At 32.9% G+C, this 14,628-nt stretch overlaps 2 protein-coding genes and 1 non-coding gene across 3 annotated transcripts; 1 reads left to right on the forward strand and 2 right to left on the reverse strand.

Moving 5' to 3' along the window:
• Window positions 1–6,796: 6,796 nt before the first annotated feature.
• Window positions 6,797–8,467, forward strand: LOC118039909 (uncharacterized). The gene has a single exon (XM_035046745.2). It carries the CDS (start codon window positions 7,120–7,122, stop codon window positions 8,044–8,046), a length of 927 nt encoding a protein of 308 aa, XP_034902636.1. The 5' UTR covers window positions 6,797–7,119; the 3' UTR covers window positions 8,047–8,467.
• A 1,018-nt stretch (window positions 8,468–9,485) lies between these two features.
• TRNAS-UGA (transfer RNA serine (anticodon UGA)) lies at window positions 9,486–9,567 on the reverse strand. Its single transcript has one exon. It is a non-coding gene; the product is annotated as a tRNA-Ser (tRNA).
• Window positions 9,568–10,066: 499 nt separating this feature from the next.
• On the reverse strand, window positions 10,067–11,103 carry LOC140955573 (piezo-type mechanosensitive ion channel homolog). The gene is made up of 3 exons (XM_073409115.1): window positions 10,932–11,103; window positions 10,665–10,809; window positions 10,067–10,512 (listed from the first exon to the last, which is right to left on the reverse strand). Exons 1-3 carry the CDS (start codon window positions 11,101–11,103, stop codon window positions 10,377–10,379), a joined length of 453 nt encoding a protein of 150 aa, XP_073265216.1. The 3' UTR covers window positions 10,067–10,376.
• Window positions 11,104–14,628: the final 3,525 nt, after the last annotated feature.

Here is a 14,628-nt window from a genome sequence, read left to right on the forward strand (position 1 = left end):
TTTTTTTATTTAAAAAAAATAATTTTTGATATTAATACATCAAAATGATTTAAAAACACTTAAAATATATTAATTTAAAATTAATAAAAAAATTTAAATTTTTTTAAAAACACTTTTAGTAGTAAATCCTGGATGTCCTCACTTCTCTGTAAAGAGTTCATGTTTTCACAGGGAAACAAACTGAAGTCCTCAGCTTCCCCAATTCACTTGGCAGTTGGAATTTCTTCAACCCTCCAATTATAGCAGTGTCTTCCAGAACACAGTACTGTTTTAGCTGAATACTCAATTCAAGCAAAAAAAAAAAAACATAAATGGAGATGCGGGGGATCGAACCCTGTACCTCGAACGCTCCCCTTTTGATTTCGATTAAACAGTTAATATTTGATATTGATTTCCTCGAATTCCTGGATCAGTGGAGGGTCCATCCACCTCAGCTTAAATGGAAGCTTCCTGATTTTTATACCAATTTGCATTTATAATTTTCAATCCTTTGTATCTATTTTATTAAAGGTTCAGGTGATATTTTTCATGATCAATTTAAATTAAGTAAATTATATAGGCTATGAAAAAAAAACAGATTATTTTACATTTATGGAACAAGTTTAGTTTAATCAAGGTAATCTTAAAAAAGAAAACAAAAAACCTCCACAAATTATTTTTGATTTGTGTTACAAAAAAAGTTATAAATATGTAGATATCTTATATATAAATATAAATCGAGTTAATTACAACTTAGTCTTTATAGTTTATCACAATAAATTAATGAGACCTTATAGTATAGCATGAGAAATTATTAAATAGCCCTTTGATCGTATGTTGACCACGTCTAATTTAGTAGTATTTTATTCAAAAAATGGTTTTCTATGCTCATCATTTTTTTTATTCTATCTGCTTTTTTTTTTTTTGTTCTTAAAATAAAAAACTCAAAATAAATTGGAAAAGAAAGTGAGATGGACGAGAAGAATCAAGTTATAAATTTATTTAAGAGCATAAGGATTAAATATATAGTTTTTGAAACTAAGATGGCTGATTAGTTAGTTTTACTAAACTAGATTGACTAAAATATAATTAACGCTTTATAAGTTATGGTATGGCCTTCACGTTCGTGCTCGAATAAGTCGATTTTTTTTACTCATTTCCACATTTATCTTCATAAAAGCAATGGTCCCTCCATATCTATCTTCATACAATCCTTTGGTCAATATTTTTTCATTAATATTCCGTGCTGGATATTTCTTGCAGGGACCTTCTTCATCTTCAGTGGAATGTGTGCTTTAACTATTCTTTTTATTTTTTATTTATTTACGTGGGTGTCCAGGCCAGCTTGCGCACACTACAACTAATTTCACGGTTCATTGAACACCCTGCAAACCCAATGAACATATAAGACACTACGGGGATGATAGGCGTGCACATGAAGAATCAAACTCAGGAGCAGCAGAAGGAGACAAGCTCCTCCCACCACCAAGCCAAGGCCCTCAGTGCATGCTTTAACTATTCTATTCGTATGGAAGTTGGTGCCAGAGACGAAGGGAAGAACATTAGAAGAAATACAATCAACATGAACAAAACACGGTGATAGCGAAAACATAAAGATGGTGTTTAGCTTAACAACACTGTTTTACTGAGTATATTAATTTTTTCTTTGATTTTCTTAATGAACATGAATATATTGGTGGCCGGTAAAGAAAGCATCAACACAATATGATATTCCTCAAGCACTAGCAGCCCTTATGGAGATTTGTCTAGATTTTTTTGATAATAATTTCAACCACCATCACTTTTATTTATTATATTTATTGTAGTAGTTAGAAGTTTGTTGTTTTTTGTTAATTGTTGTCAATGCTCTCATCTCTCCATTAAATGGAGATAAAGAGAGAGCAAGTGAAGGTAAAGAGCAAGTGTAAGCAGTAAGTGCAAGTGCAATTGTGAAAGTGAAATAGAGTAGATTTAAGAGAAACACCAGGTATAAGAGTGGAATATTGAGTTTTATAGGATTGTACTATGTTGAGTTGAATGTTTGCATCATTTCTCCAATAATATATAATCTGCTACCTTCGTGGATGTACCCGGTTTTAAAAAACCACATAAATCTACTTGTTTATGTTTTTTATTTGTGTTTGTTTTCGATCTAGTATGCATAATAGCGCTCATGTTAGATAACATTGTAGCTAATATAGAATGAACACCAAACACTAGGCATCCAATGATATGACATATAAGGTGGATATATGTACTTACTAATCTTAGAAGCTATAAAGGAACAAATGGTGTTATAATTGGAGATGGTTCATCATTGCAAATTAATGGTATAGGTGATACAAATATAAAACAGATGATCATCATGTTACCATTAAAAAATATCTTATTTGTTCTTGAATTAACAAGAAACCTACTGTCAGTCAATCAACTAACAACTCAGCATCCTATAAATTGTGAATTTTGTAATGAGAATTCTTGTGTTAATGACAACAACATGGCAAAAATTGATGACAGGAGCACGTAGAGGGGACCTTTACCAGAACTATACTTCTCAAGCACTGTTGAAGTATGGCATCAACATTTGGGACACCCTCAAGCATCTACTTTACAATTATTGAAGAATAAAGGATTTGTTAATGTCCTAGGAGCTTCAAAACCACAACTAACAGGAAAATGACTTCATATTTTTGTGCAAAAGGTATAAATATACATCAGGCATCATGCCTTTACACTTCTCTGGAGTTCCTTTATTTTTTGTGTTGAAGCATTGATGGCTACTATTTATTTAATCAATTGCCTTCCTACATCAGCACTCAGCTTTGAAACACCATATTTTTAAGTCGCATAAAACACAACTAACATACACTAGTTTAAGGGTTTTTGGCTCAAAATGCTTTCCTTGGACCAAAAGAAAAATAAGTTTGATCCCAAGACAATTCCATGTGTTTTTGTCGGATACAAGGACAAATACAAAGGCTATAAATGCTTCAAGCCTAAGAGTAGAGATTTTTTTATGTCACACCATGTTGTGTTTGATGAAATGATGTTTCTTTATAAAGAGTCGAGATCTATCAAGAAGACTCCTAGGAATTCTGACACCATGTCAGTCGTTGATTCCTGGTTGCCTTGAAGACGGTCAAGAAGACTCCTAGAGATATAAGGTTGATATTAATTCCTAGAGAGATAAGGTATTTAATCCTCATAAATGGATCAGAGATAAGGAAGTTTCTGTTTGTTATTCTATCAACAAACTATAGAGAAAACAAACTGGGTGGCAAAAGATACAGCTGTTTTGATATTTATTCATTAAAATGGCAGAAAAATATTTAAAAAATATTAATTTAAAATAAAAAAATTAATTTTTTTTTAAAATACTTTTAGAAAACCAGCAGTACTAGAAAAACATGTAGTTTGTTTGCGACAAGCTGACGGTACAACATGAATGTTACCACTGGGCATCAAAATCACAAATTTTTTTGAAGAGTTCCGGCAATAAAGGATTACACAGTGCTTTCATCTATGTTTTAAAAATATTTAAAAAAAATAATTTTTTTTATTAATTTCAAATTAATATATTTTTAGTGTTTTGAAATTATTTTCATATACTAATATCAAAAATAATTTTTAAAAAATAAAAAAATATTATTAACATATATTTTAATTCAAAAATTTATTTAAAAAACAATCAAAACCAATACAGGATATTCTCAGCTACGTGCTAACAGTTGTCAACAAGTTGATCAAGACAAATACTAGTTTATTTATACTAGTTTATCTATCTTTTTCTCCTAGCTAACTATGCTTTTTGGTATAGAAAAATATCTCAGTGGAAGTGTATTATATACTGGCAAAGACTGGATGGCTGAGGTCTATATATATATATATATATAGTGACATTGGCATTAGTTATATATATGCCAAAGATAAAGAGAGACATTGATAGTCTGTACGTACATGCATGGTTTGGATAAGCCAAGCAAACAGAGATGACTTTTTTTATAGAAATGTTTTTGGTAATAATTTAGGGATGTTGTGATAGCAAAGAAGATGTGTGATCTTTTTTTACCACAAAGATTCAAATATCAGATAAGGCTGTGAAAAGTTTTAAATTATCATGAATTTAAATAATTTTGTATATATACTCTAAAAAAGTTATGGTTTTTTTTTATGTAGGATTTAAAACTTTTTAGTATATATATTATATATTTTAAAAAAAAAAAATTATTTTTTAATGTGAAATTTAAAGCTTTTTCGTATATATATATATATATTTTATATTCATAAAATACTAAAAACACCCAATTTTAAAATATATCAAAATACAAGTTAAAACATAATACCAAACAACTTCAGCCACACGCATCATGGTATTTTATATTATTATATGCTTTCTTTCCAAGTCTGAGCTAGACATATTGGTCTTATAAAAAACTTCCAAGCAACTTAGATATTATTTAGTATTGTGGTAACTATAGTTATTGAACTTGGACCAGTCTATCAGGTCGATTTGAGACTCAGGATTTGGTTGACCTGGTAGTTGGACTCGTCCAAATTTGTTAAAAGATTGGCTAGTGCAACACCCCGGTAAAACCCGGTCAACCCGGCAGGTCGACTCATGACTTAGATGAACCAGGACGAGACTTTTTTTTTTTAATGTGGTTTTTCTCTTACACCTTTTTTTTTTCATATTTTTTTAGTTGGTTATTAATACTTTTTAAAGTTCACTATACAAATATTTGAAAAATATTTATTTTTTCAATGTGAGATTTGGAACCCTTTAGTATATATATTCTATATTCTGAAGAAAAAAATATTTTTTTAATATGAAATTTGAAGCTTTTTTGTATATATATTCTATATTCACAAGAAAAAAGTTATGTTTTTTCAATATGAGATTTGAAACCCTTTAATATATATACTGTATGTCCCAAGAAAAAAATTATTTTTTCAATGTGGGATTCGAAGCTCTTTCATATATATACTCTATATTCACATAAAAAATGTTTTTTTAATGTGGGATAATTTTTTTTCTTAAAATATTGTTTTAAACTTCATTATTTATAACATATATTCACATGGATTTTTTCTTAATTTTTTTTTATATGAAATATTAAAATTTTAAATATTTTTTTTAATTTTTTCAAGTTGACCTATGAAAGCCGAGACTCGGCCCCTTGATCAGGTCAACCCCTAAATCGAGTTTGATAACTATGGTGGTAATAGTTGCTTTTACAATATTTTTTGCTTAAAAATATATCTAAATGATATATTTTTTATATTAGTATATTAAAACCGATCTAAAAACACAATAAAAAAAATTACTTAAAAAAAAAAACAAAATTTTGCAAAAGAAAGACACATCCAAATAGGGTCTTAATATTCTCTTCCCCGTCCCGCCGAACAATCATAAATCTTGGTATTATATTCACGACAAAATAAATTTAATCAAATGAAGAAAAAGAAAACGAGAACTTAGCAAGTTTTGTGTCTTTCTAGGAGAAGTGGTCATGGCCCAAAGAATCACTTAATGGCAGTCACAAGATTCTCTTGCAAAGATGGTGACCAAAGTTTAAATTCGAACTGCCTAATGACTTGGTTTAATTGTAAGACAACATCAGCCTATGATTTCTCGAACTTGCACGAGACAAAAGCAGATTGGTCAAACAAACCTGCACATATTGTCGTTGATCCATACGTGTTCTTATTTTAGAAGATTTCTTTGAGATAAGAAAATCTTCCAAATCATGTACATCATATATTTAAGAAATAATTTTTTTCCCCAAGTAACTATAAAATTATTGATGAGTTTTGTCAATTCATTATAAAAAAACACATTTCATAGAAGTTAAAACTATATTGTTTACATTCTTTTTAAAAAATTAAATTTGAGACCTATCCTAACTAAATTCATAATTCATAATTCATTTCATAGTTGATAGATCTTTTGGGTGATAATTACACAGCACTAGTAATATATCCATGATAATATTCTTTTATTTTAGATGATAAGAATATTCTCCTCTCAATTTTTCACCCATCAAATCGAAGGCCATCCTTTCAAACTTCAACCAATAAATATCCGTATTCAAATTGGTGCTGTAACACTATCTTTTCTACAGTTTCTTTTAAGATTGAGACTGGGTTTGTTTTTCGTTAGTTTTTGTATTTGTGGTGAAATAATATAGTAAAATATTTGATAATAAATCAAATTATAATTTATATTATAGGATTTATTAAAAAATTAAGTTTGAAATATAATTTTTATGAAACAGTTTTAATTAAGTTTTGTAAAAAATTTTAAACCTTGTTTATTTCTGTGTTTTAAAAGTGTTTTTGAAAAAAAATTGAATTAAATTGAATTTATTTATTTATTTATTTTAAATTAATATTTTTTATTGTTTTCAGATTATTTTAATACATAATCAAAAAATAAATTTAATAAATTTTTTATTTTAATATATATTTTTAAGTAAAAAATACTTAAAAAAACAACCAAAACTACACTTTGACTCGAAAACAACTACCAAATATTTTTTACATATATTTTTTTTATTATACATAAACTTCAACCATAATTTTTATCAAAACACATATTTAAATTCAACTAATTATATTTTTTTAAAACTTATACCTTTTTCAAACTACAATAAAAAATAATCTAAAAAAACAAAACACTCTTAATTCATAAATGAGAACGTGGGATATAGATGGAGGTGTTTCCTCATGGATTGGAAATGATTAGGCCGACCGTTATTTTGGGCAGCTAACACAACCATGGCCGTGTATATATATATCACTTTCAAAATTGGCAACCCTATCGAAAAAACAAAGAAGAGTGGGGGAGGAGAAGGCAAAATCTGAAGAAGTCTTAGGCCATCTTACGTGGGACTTGGAACCGTCACCTCTATCACGAATCCAGCTATCATTGTACCCCCTTCTGTCACGCTGGCTCTCTCTATACCATACCGCCTAGTCTTCCTCTCCCTCTATCTTTGTTGTGAGGATGTTATTAATACCCTCTAGACTCTCCATAACTTCTCACTTCCATGCCTTAAGGTTCTCTCCCTTTGTGCTCATCCATTTACAATTCTATGTACCGTAGTCTTTCTCTCAAAAATATTATATAATTAATATATCATGATGAGCTTTTGCAAGAAAAGTGTTCACTCGTTTTTAGATCTTACAAATCATCCCCATATTAGTGTTAGTAGTATTGGTGCTGAAAAGCCTTCCAGCAAATGTCAAGGTGCTTGTGGTTCTCCCTCTGGATCAGGACTAGGGTTAATAACTACAACAACATGTGAAAGTGTCCATAAAACACCAAACATTCTTGAATCAACAACTATCAAATCCTCTACACCTTTAACCGCCCCACCTTCCTCTCCACCACCACCACCACCACCACCGTCTATAGCCTCTATCTTTAAAAAGGGACCTGGTGGGATTGGATTCCTTGACGATATTGGTGGCGGCGTTGATGGTTTGATGTCTTGTACTGAGAGTCTTGGGTTTGAGAGCTCTGATGAAAGAAGGTTTGATGATGATAATGAGTTCTGTTCAAGGGGAATATCAACAGTAAACAAAATTAAATGGAGAGAATTTGGTGAGAAGAAAGAAGCCAAGAAGTTTCCACCGCCTCTTTCTTCTTTAAACCACAATGGTCAACCTAATTTTTTCCTCAAGCCAGTGAGAAAAGATGGTAGGCTTGAATTGACAGAGGTTAGGATTGATAGGCACGAGATTTTACGTGCCTCCAGACAAGATGGAAGGTTGCGGTTACATCTTGTTGAAGATGAAGAATTCCCAGTTGATGAAGAAGAGTACGAGCCAGAACAAGAACAAGAAGAATATTTGGAGGAAGAGAAAGAAGGAGAATTAGAGGAGGAGGAGGAGATGGTGGTTAAGGAAAACAATGAAGAAGAGAGTACGGGGGAATTGGGATTTCGAGTGAATAGAGAAGGGTTAAGAATAAGGTGTCATGAGCTGGTGGTTCACCACAATGATTATCACCACCACCACCACCGTAGCAACCTTTGGAGCCAACATTGTGTGCCAACAAGGTGAAGTTCTCTATATGATGTGTGTAATTTTGTGGTGTTTCGATTTATGGGGTAGTATTAGGCTTAGCTGCAGGGAGAAATGGTTGATGTGTCTCAACCAAGTATTTGGAGGAGTGGATAATTGAGGAATCTTGGGGTTCACAGCATTGCATGTCACATTTTTTACAAGATATTTTCCATCGATTTTCTGTTTTTTTCTCTCTCTTAATTTTCTAGTAGTGATTAATGTAAAAACCCTTTGTGTTTTATAACAAGACAAAAAAAAAAAAAAAAAAAAAGAGAGAGAGAGTTGTGTCTTCTCCCAACATTGTGTGTCACTAGTGTAAATCAAACATAAGATTTGATTCATTCTAATAATATTGGGGTGTCACTATATGGTATATGCTCTTAAAATTTCTAAATATGGTTACTTTTTATTTTATTTTTATTTTTTATTACTCCTAGATTCATCCTTGCTCTCAATGTCCTTATAAGGAATTCGGTCCTCACGGTTGTAGTTCTCTATTAATTTAGAAGCATGCCCTGTATGACATGACAAAAGAAGAAATAAAATAGAATAATTTTCTTATTATTTGTTTTTGTTCTAAACTAACAGAAATATAAACAACTATTGATAAAATGGTGTAAATTTAATAAAGAAAATAATGTAGTTGAGCTGGGATGTAAAAACTATAATTTAAAATTTAATTTAAACTGAATTTTAATTAAATAAAAAATATTATTACAATTAAATTTAGTTGAGCTAGGATGTGCATGAAAATAATTTGATTGATTGATTAGGGATACAATTTATCAATGGAGATAAGACTCTGAAATATTGTAGATATATAAAATGTTGCAAGGGAGATAAAGCTAGTTGAGATCTTATGCATGATCACAAGTAAATCCAAAAAAGAAAAACTAATGGAAAGGGATGACACATGAGTCTTAAGGAAAATAAACAAACACTTCATTCAGCTGAGAATTGTTTTTCACGCGCCCTCATTTGTGGTGGCGCGTGGAAGCAACGTTCAGCAGAGGGGAGGAGCGTGCATGCGCGCAGAAGTTTACAACCGGGTCTGGTTTGTGTACAGTTTGGGCTTTTATTTTATGTTTAATGCCCTTATCTGGGCTAGTTTAGTTAAGCATTTATAGCCCTTCATGGAATGAAAATCCAATTTTCTTGTATTAATAAAAATGCTGGTGGCAGGTAGAGGTCAGGGATTTAAATTTAACTCGAACTTATTAATATTTATTTTAAAAAGATTTTAATGGATGATTTTTTAAAAAATATAAACATTCGTTATTTTGGATTGATTGTCTGAATAAATTAATAAATAAAATATAGATATTATAATCAAAATAAACATAACAAGAAATATATTATGTATACATAAATATATTTACATGGTGTGTGTGTATATATAAATATTTATTTATTTAAAAAAAAGAAGAAAAAAAACCCGTCGACAGAAGGGTTCGAACCTGCGCGGGCGAAGCCCAACAGATTTCAAGTCTGTCTCCTTAACCACTCGGACATATCGACCCATTTGCTTCTTCTGTATCTTTTATAATTATATATACAAATATAAATAATATTTTAACAATCCTTCTCCCGCACTCCCATGAAGGATCAATCTTGAAACTCTAAACACAGGGATGATGTGCTTTCAAGGAGAAGGGTTCTGGAGGAGGAATTTTCTATAGTGTGAAGTTTGTATTCTAAGAATCCATCTCAAGGAAGAGGAGCCTTTTTAACCGGCCAATATTCTGTATTAAATGATTGTGCTGAATCAAGCAGTCTTCTGGAAAGCTTAACATTTTTTCATTATGATGGCCCCTTTTTTTAGGATATTACTCAAAATCTTGAAAAGGTAAGAAAGATTTGCTGGGAGACCTAACTAGTAAGGGTTCTGTCACTTGAAGTAAATGTAACTAGAACAGGACACTGGTACAAGTAGAAATACAGTCCCAAAAATGGAACTCGTCGTTTCAGAATGACATAAAATTGTTAGATACAATTTGCTTGATATGAGTTCAAAGTTTGGAATTTCCATTTTCAAGAAAAAATTTCTGTTTTATGAAGCCTAAGAAAACTTACATGGGGCTATATTGGTTCCTATCTTTGGTTGCTCGATAACCTTGCATCAAGAGATGGGGAATCCTCCAGTGAAAGCAAATAAGGCTATAAAATGTAGTGAGCTCCTTCCATTTGATTAGCAGACAAGCAGCATTGCCAGAAGAATCAAAATCCCATCTGCAGTTTTTCCTGGTCTCTCAGTCAAGTTAGTGAGAAATTTCAGCATTTCAGGTTGGCGTGGTTGCAGGTGACTTGATATTGCACCTTCTGAAGACCTAGTCAGGCTTGGTGTATTCAAGCAACATATGTGGTGACCGATAAATTTTCACCAGTGTCCAATAAAGAACCTCTTCAACTTCAAGCTCACCCTCTGCTCTTGCTGCATAAATATCCTCACATATCGCCATCAACCTGGTACAACACCAGGACAAAGCATGTAATATGATTCTTGGAAAAGAGTTAGAACATGCAAACAACATTGTATAAACAACGACACAGTCATACGGTTACTATATATAGAGGGTGGAATGAATAAATGTCCACAACAGACAAAGCTCGCTTACCTGTCGCAAGAAGGAAGATTCTCGAAGGGTATTCTCATTCTTAGGTCAGCACACTGCAGTCTGATAAAACGGCCAACTGCAAGCACGAAGGTAATGTAGAGACCCCAGATACTGAACTTGCTTAGTGTTTCACCAAGAATGCCCTCTGAAGAAATACCAGAATTCATGTTAATCTTTTAGGGACTGGTGGAACTCCTACAATCATAGGCAGAGAGTTTCTAAATACATATAAAAGCTGTGGTGGTCACACTCTTAATAAGTACTTACGTGGTGTTTCCTCGGATACAATAATAGCCATAGGTCCTCCAAACTGGCCACATCCAGATGAAAAATCAATATCATGGAAAGACCACCATTCTGGATTCCCACGATTAAGAACAAGATCCCCGCTGACAAGATCTACCTGTGTACATAGAAGGTCAACTTCTGTTTTCACCATTTTTCATCATAGCTGATTTACGTATTCATTGACATCAGGTTGGAAAAATGGAAATAGCTGACATACCGACCGTTCGAGCAAACCGCACTTCACCAGATCCAGTGACACGAAAGTATCTTGGATAAACATTAAATATTCTGAAGCTATTGGTAGTGCCATTTAGCACTGCCATTACATCTGAGTACGCTGGAAGGTCCTCATCTTGAACAATTAATTCATATCTCACGACTTCCTTTCCTTTAGGCCGATCTCTTGTTAATTGCCAGGAAAAGATGATGTCCATGTTCGATCTAAGAGATCTCATATATCTGGTCTGGACCACCGGGGGGACATGCCACAATGTGCTAGCATCAGCTTGGCAGCATATTAATTGGATGTCTTTCTCATTATATTCACTTAGATAGCCTTGTGGATCCAAATCATGATGTGAATCAAGTTCATCCCACGAGATCTTTTCACACAAAGTTGTCTCAAATAATGTAAGTCTTCCACTAAGTGTCTTTATATCAATGTGAATGCTTGCATCTTTGATAGGGTTAGCAATGTTAGTGGGGTTACCACTGCTGTACATCTGCCCAGAAAATGTATGCCTCAGAATTTATAAAAATGACAACTTACGAACCTGAAGTCACCATTGCCAACATGCAGTGGAAGATATAAAAACCAATGATTCTTGTTTGCCAACAAAAAAATAAGATATCTAGAAGCATGCTGTTATGTAATAAGATTTAAGACAATGTAATGCTGTTTGAAGGATGGTGCTCAACTGTCTCTTCTGTCTCTTCTGGAGCTCACAGGAGGAGAAAAGATCAGGGCATTTGAGAAAGCAGAGCCGCAACATGCAGATTTTCTTTCTGGATTTTTGTTAATTATTGTCTTAATCTTCTTTCAGATAACGATGATATTTCTGGCTATTTCTAAAAAATCTCTATTATGCTTGTTTGTTGATTCTTGGTATTTTCCAGGTATACTGCTTCTGCAGCGGGGTTATGCTCTTGGTATCTTTTTCTGTGTTTTGCCAAAGGATTCTCTAATGAAAATGCTCACTCATCTAATATAGCCAGTATTAAAACTTCATCCTTGACAACTTCATAATTTCAAGGTACAGACCCTTGTGTTTTATCTGAATTATTTGTTTTGCAGAACCAACAGATTACAAATAGACTGTGCTTAGACTGTCAAAAAGAATTGGAACCAGAAAGCATACGAGATTCTTACCAAAATAGGAGTCCATATAACACACAGCAATACAAAAAATAAGCATATCCATTGCAGAAATTTTGTCCTCTTCGGTTGCTTCTCTCCTTGTCGGTGTTTTGCTCTATTCAGAACCGCATCACATTTGACAAGAAACAAGCTTGCATGAATATCCTCTAACTAAAAAACAAAGTGCTAAAATTAGATTCAGGGGAAAGAGATTATGTAGCATATGTGCTCAAATGACAAATGAGATGAAAAAAAGTAAACAATAAAGCAGAAGTAGCGATCAAGTAAACAGTGACACCCACCACAGTGTAGGTAGTGATACAGATACTCATTCAAATATAGAAAGGTGGACAAGTACAGTGCAATTCAGTTGTTGCAAACACATATTGTAGAACTAACTCGAGAAGCATATAAAGGAATGCGTAGAAAAGTGGATAGTACAGAAATAAAAAAGATAGAACAATGAAAAGGAAGTTGCTGCATGGATATTACATCATATGTTGAATACAACAAAGGGGGAATTGGGTGCAGACAATCAGCGTGTAAAGAATGTAACATGTTTCAGGAAGATGCTGTGGGTTTACAAAGTTCCATCGGATAGACCTTCATATAAATGAATATGTGAATGTGTAAATAAATGACATGCATGTGTATTTACATTTTCTTAAACCAGGGTATCGCTTTTTCTCCTTTTCTAGAGAATCAGAAAGGCAGAGCATGGGAGATGTATGATTTTGGAAATCTAAGGAGGTTATCCATTTTTTAGATACCTTACAAGGAAGATATATTATACTGTTTTGTGCGAAGCATTTCTCATGCACATGGAAGGAGAAGATAATAAAAAAAACTATAGTGAATAGCTGAAGAATGGGCACCATTCCAAACTCCAGTTATTTGGATAGGCATTGAAAAATGATATCAGTAAAGCATACCTTCAACCAGTCATACATGGTCAAGGATGTAGTTTGTGCAAGACCAATCAAGAAACACATCGTAATTCATAAGGGAATGGCAGAGCACGATAAACTCGAAAGCCATATGGTTAATTCGTGAGATACTTACTTGTCAAAAAACTGTCTGTACAAAGTGCTTTCATGTGGAACTCCAAATCGTATTTGTATTGCCTGAAGAGCCAGAGAAACTGCCTTTGTGAGATAGATAGCTCGGAGGGCTAATCTTCCAGCATGCCTATGTTGTGGCTCTGTGTACCAAGCATACTCTGTGACTGAGTATGTGAAGAGAGCAAGATTGAAGAGATAGAAGAGGGACTTTTTCCGGTGGCAAATGAACAAAGGTATATAACACGATCGAGCACAATTAAGAAAAAGATGACCTGCAAGAAGAAACCATTTGATGTCCTTCAGAAATATATATTGGCACCAAAGATTCATAGGAGAAAAATAACAAGAAACTGAATTCACATTGCCGAGTCTGCTCACAGTATGAAAAAAACACTAGGGGGGAAACTAAATTACAGATTGAACTTTATGTGACAAAATCACTTTGGAAAGAGCATGTGTGTCATTTATCAAAACAAAATGATTTAAGGGCCTGGGGTTCTCACATAAACTTAATCTGCTAATGATGAAAATCGATACATAGTTGTTTCACAAAAATCTGAAAATGATGGATGCCATTGGTTCTGTTGATAGTTCCATGATAGTAATTACACATACATACTCCTCATATTCATGTGTGTCTGTGTACAATGGAGCGACTCTAAATTGACCTCTTCCAACCTTTGATTCTACGTGGAGAATTGATAAAACTGTAACTTCGGATTACACTGCAATATCAACACTGTCTCATAAGGAAAGAGGTTTACCATTAAGATAAAAACAAACTCTTTTGGAAATTGATCTTCAAGCTGATAAACTTCAAGAAATTCACTGTTGTTTTTTATGACTGATTGGTAGAAATGGCTACCAAGAAGAAGACAGCCAAATCTGCACAAAACACGTAGGCATAAAAGATCAATATCTTTTTTCCCTCCGCCAATCACTGATAGTATTGGGTAAGGAAATCTTATTTCCTTAACAATACCAGCGCGTTTGAGCTTCTAGAATCTCATAGGCTACATCAGCTGCTGGAGTTAGTGATTTGTAAAGATCCACATTGGTGCATCCTGTCAAGGGAGAGGCACAAAGCACCTCAAAAACAGCCAGAGCAATATTATCATTTTCAGGACTTCTTTCAATGCTTTGGACACGGATATTGCTGACTGAGTGCAAATGATTTTTCTTCTGGCATCTTTTATTATGCATAACCTTGAGCAGCTTGTTTATTCCTGATTTAATTCTCTGTGGCTGAATGCCATCC

This window comes from Populus alba, chromosome 5, assembly GCF_005239225.2.
Source record: "Populus alba chromosome 5, ASM523922v2, whole genome shotgun sequence".
NCBI classification, from domain to species: domain Eukaryota; kingdom Viridiplantae; phylum Streptophyta; class Magnoliopsida; order Malpighiales; family Salicaceae; genus Populus; species Populus alba.

Bases quoted from the DNA above. Each gene is read 5' to 3' on its own strand.
- LOC118039909 (XM_035046745.2), top strand. From the start codon at position 7,120: ATGATGAGCTTTTGCAAGAAAAGTGTTCACTCGTTTTTAGATCTTACA.
- LOC140955573 (XM_073409115.1), bottom strand. From the start codon at position 11,103: ATGGTGAAAACAGAAGTTGACCTTCTATGTACACAGGTAGATCTTGTC. The intron at 10,810-10,931 runs GTAAGTACTTAT...GTATTTCTTCAG, and splicing joins TGTATCCGAGGAAACACCAC to AGGGCATTCTTGGTGAAACA. The intron at 10,513-10,664 runs GTAAGCGAGCTT...GTGTTGTACCAG, and splicing joins AATCTTCCTTCTTGCGACAG to GTTGATGGCGATATGTGAGG.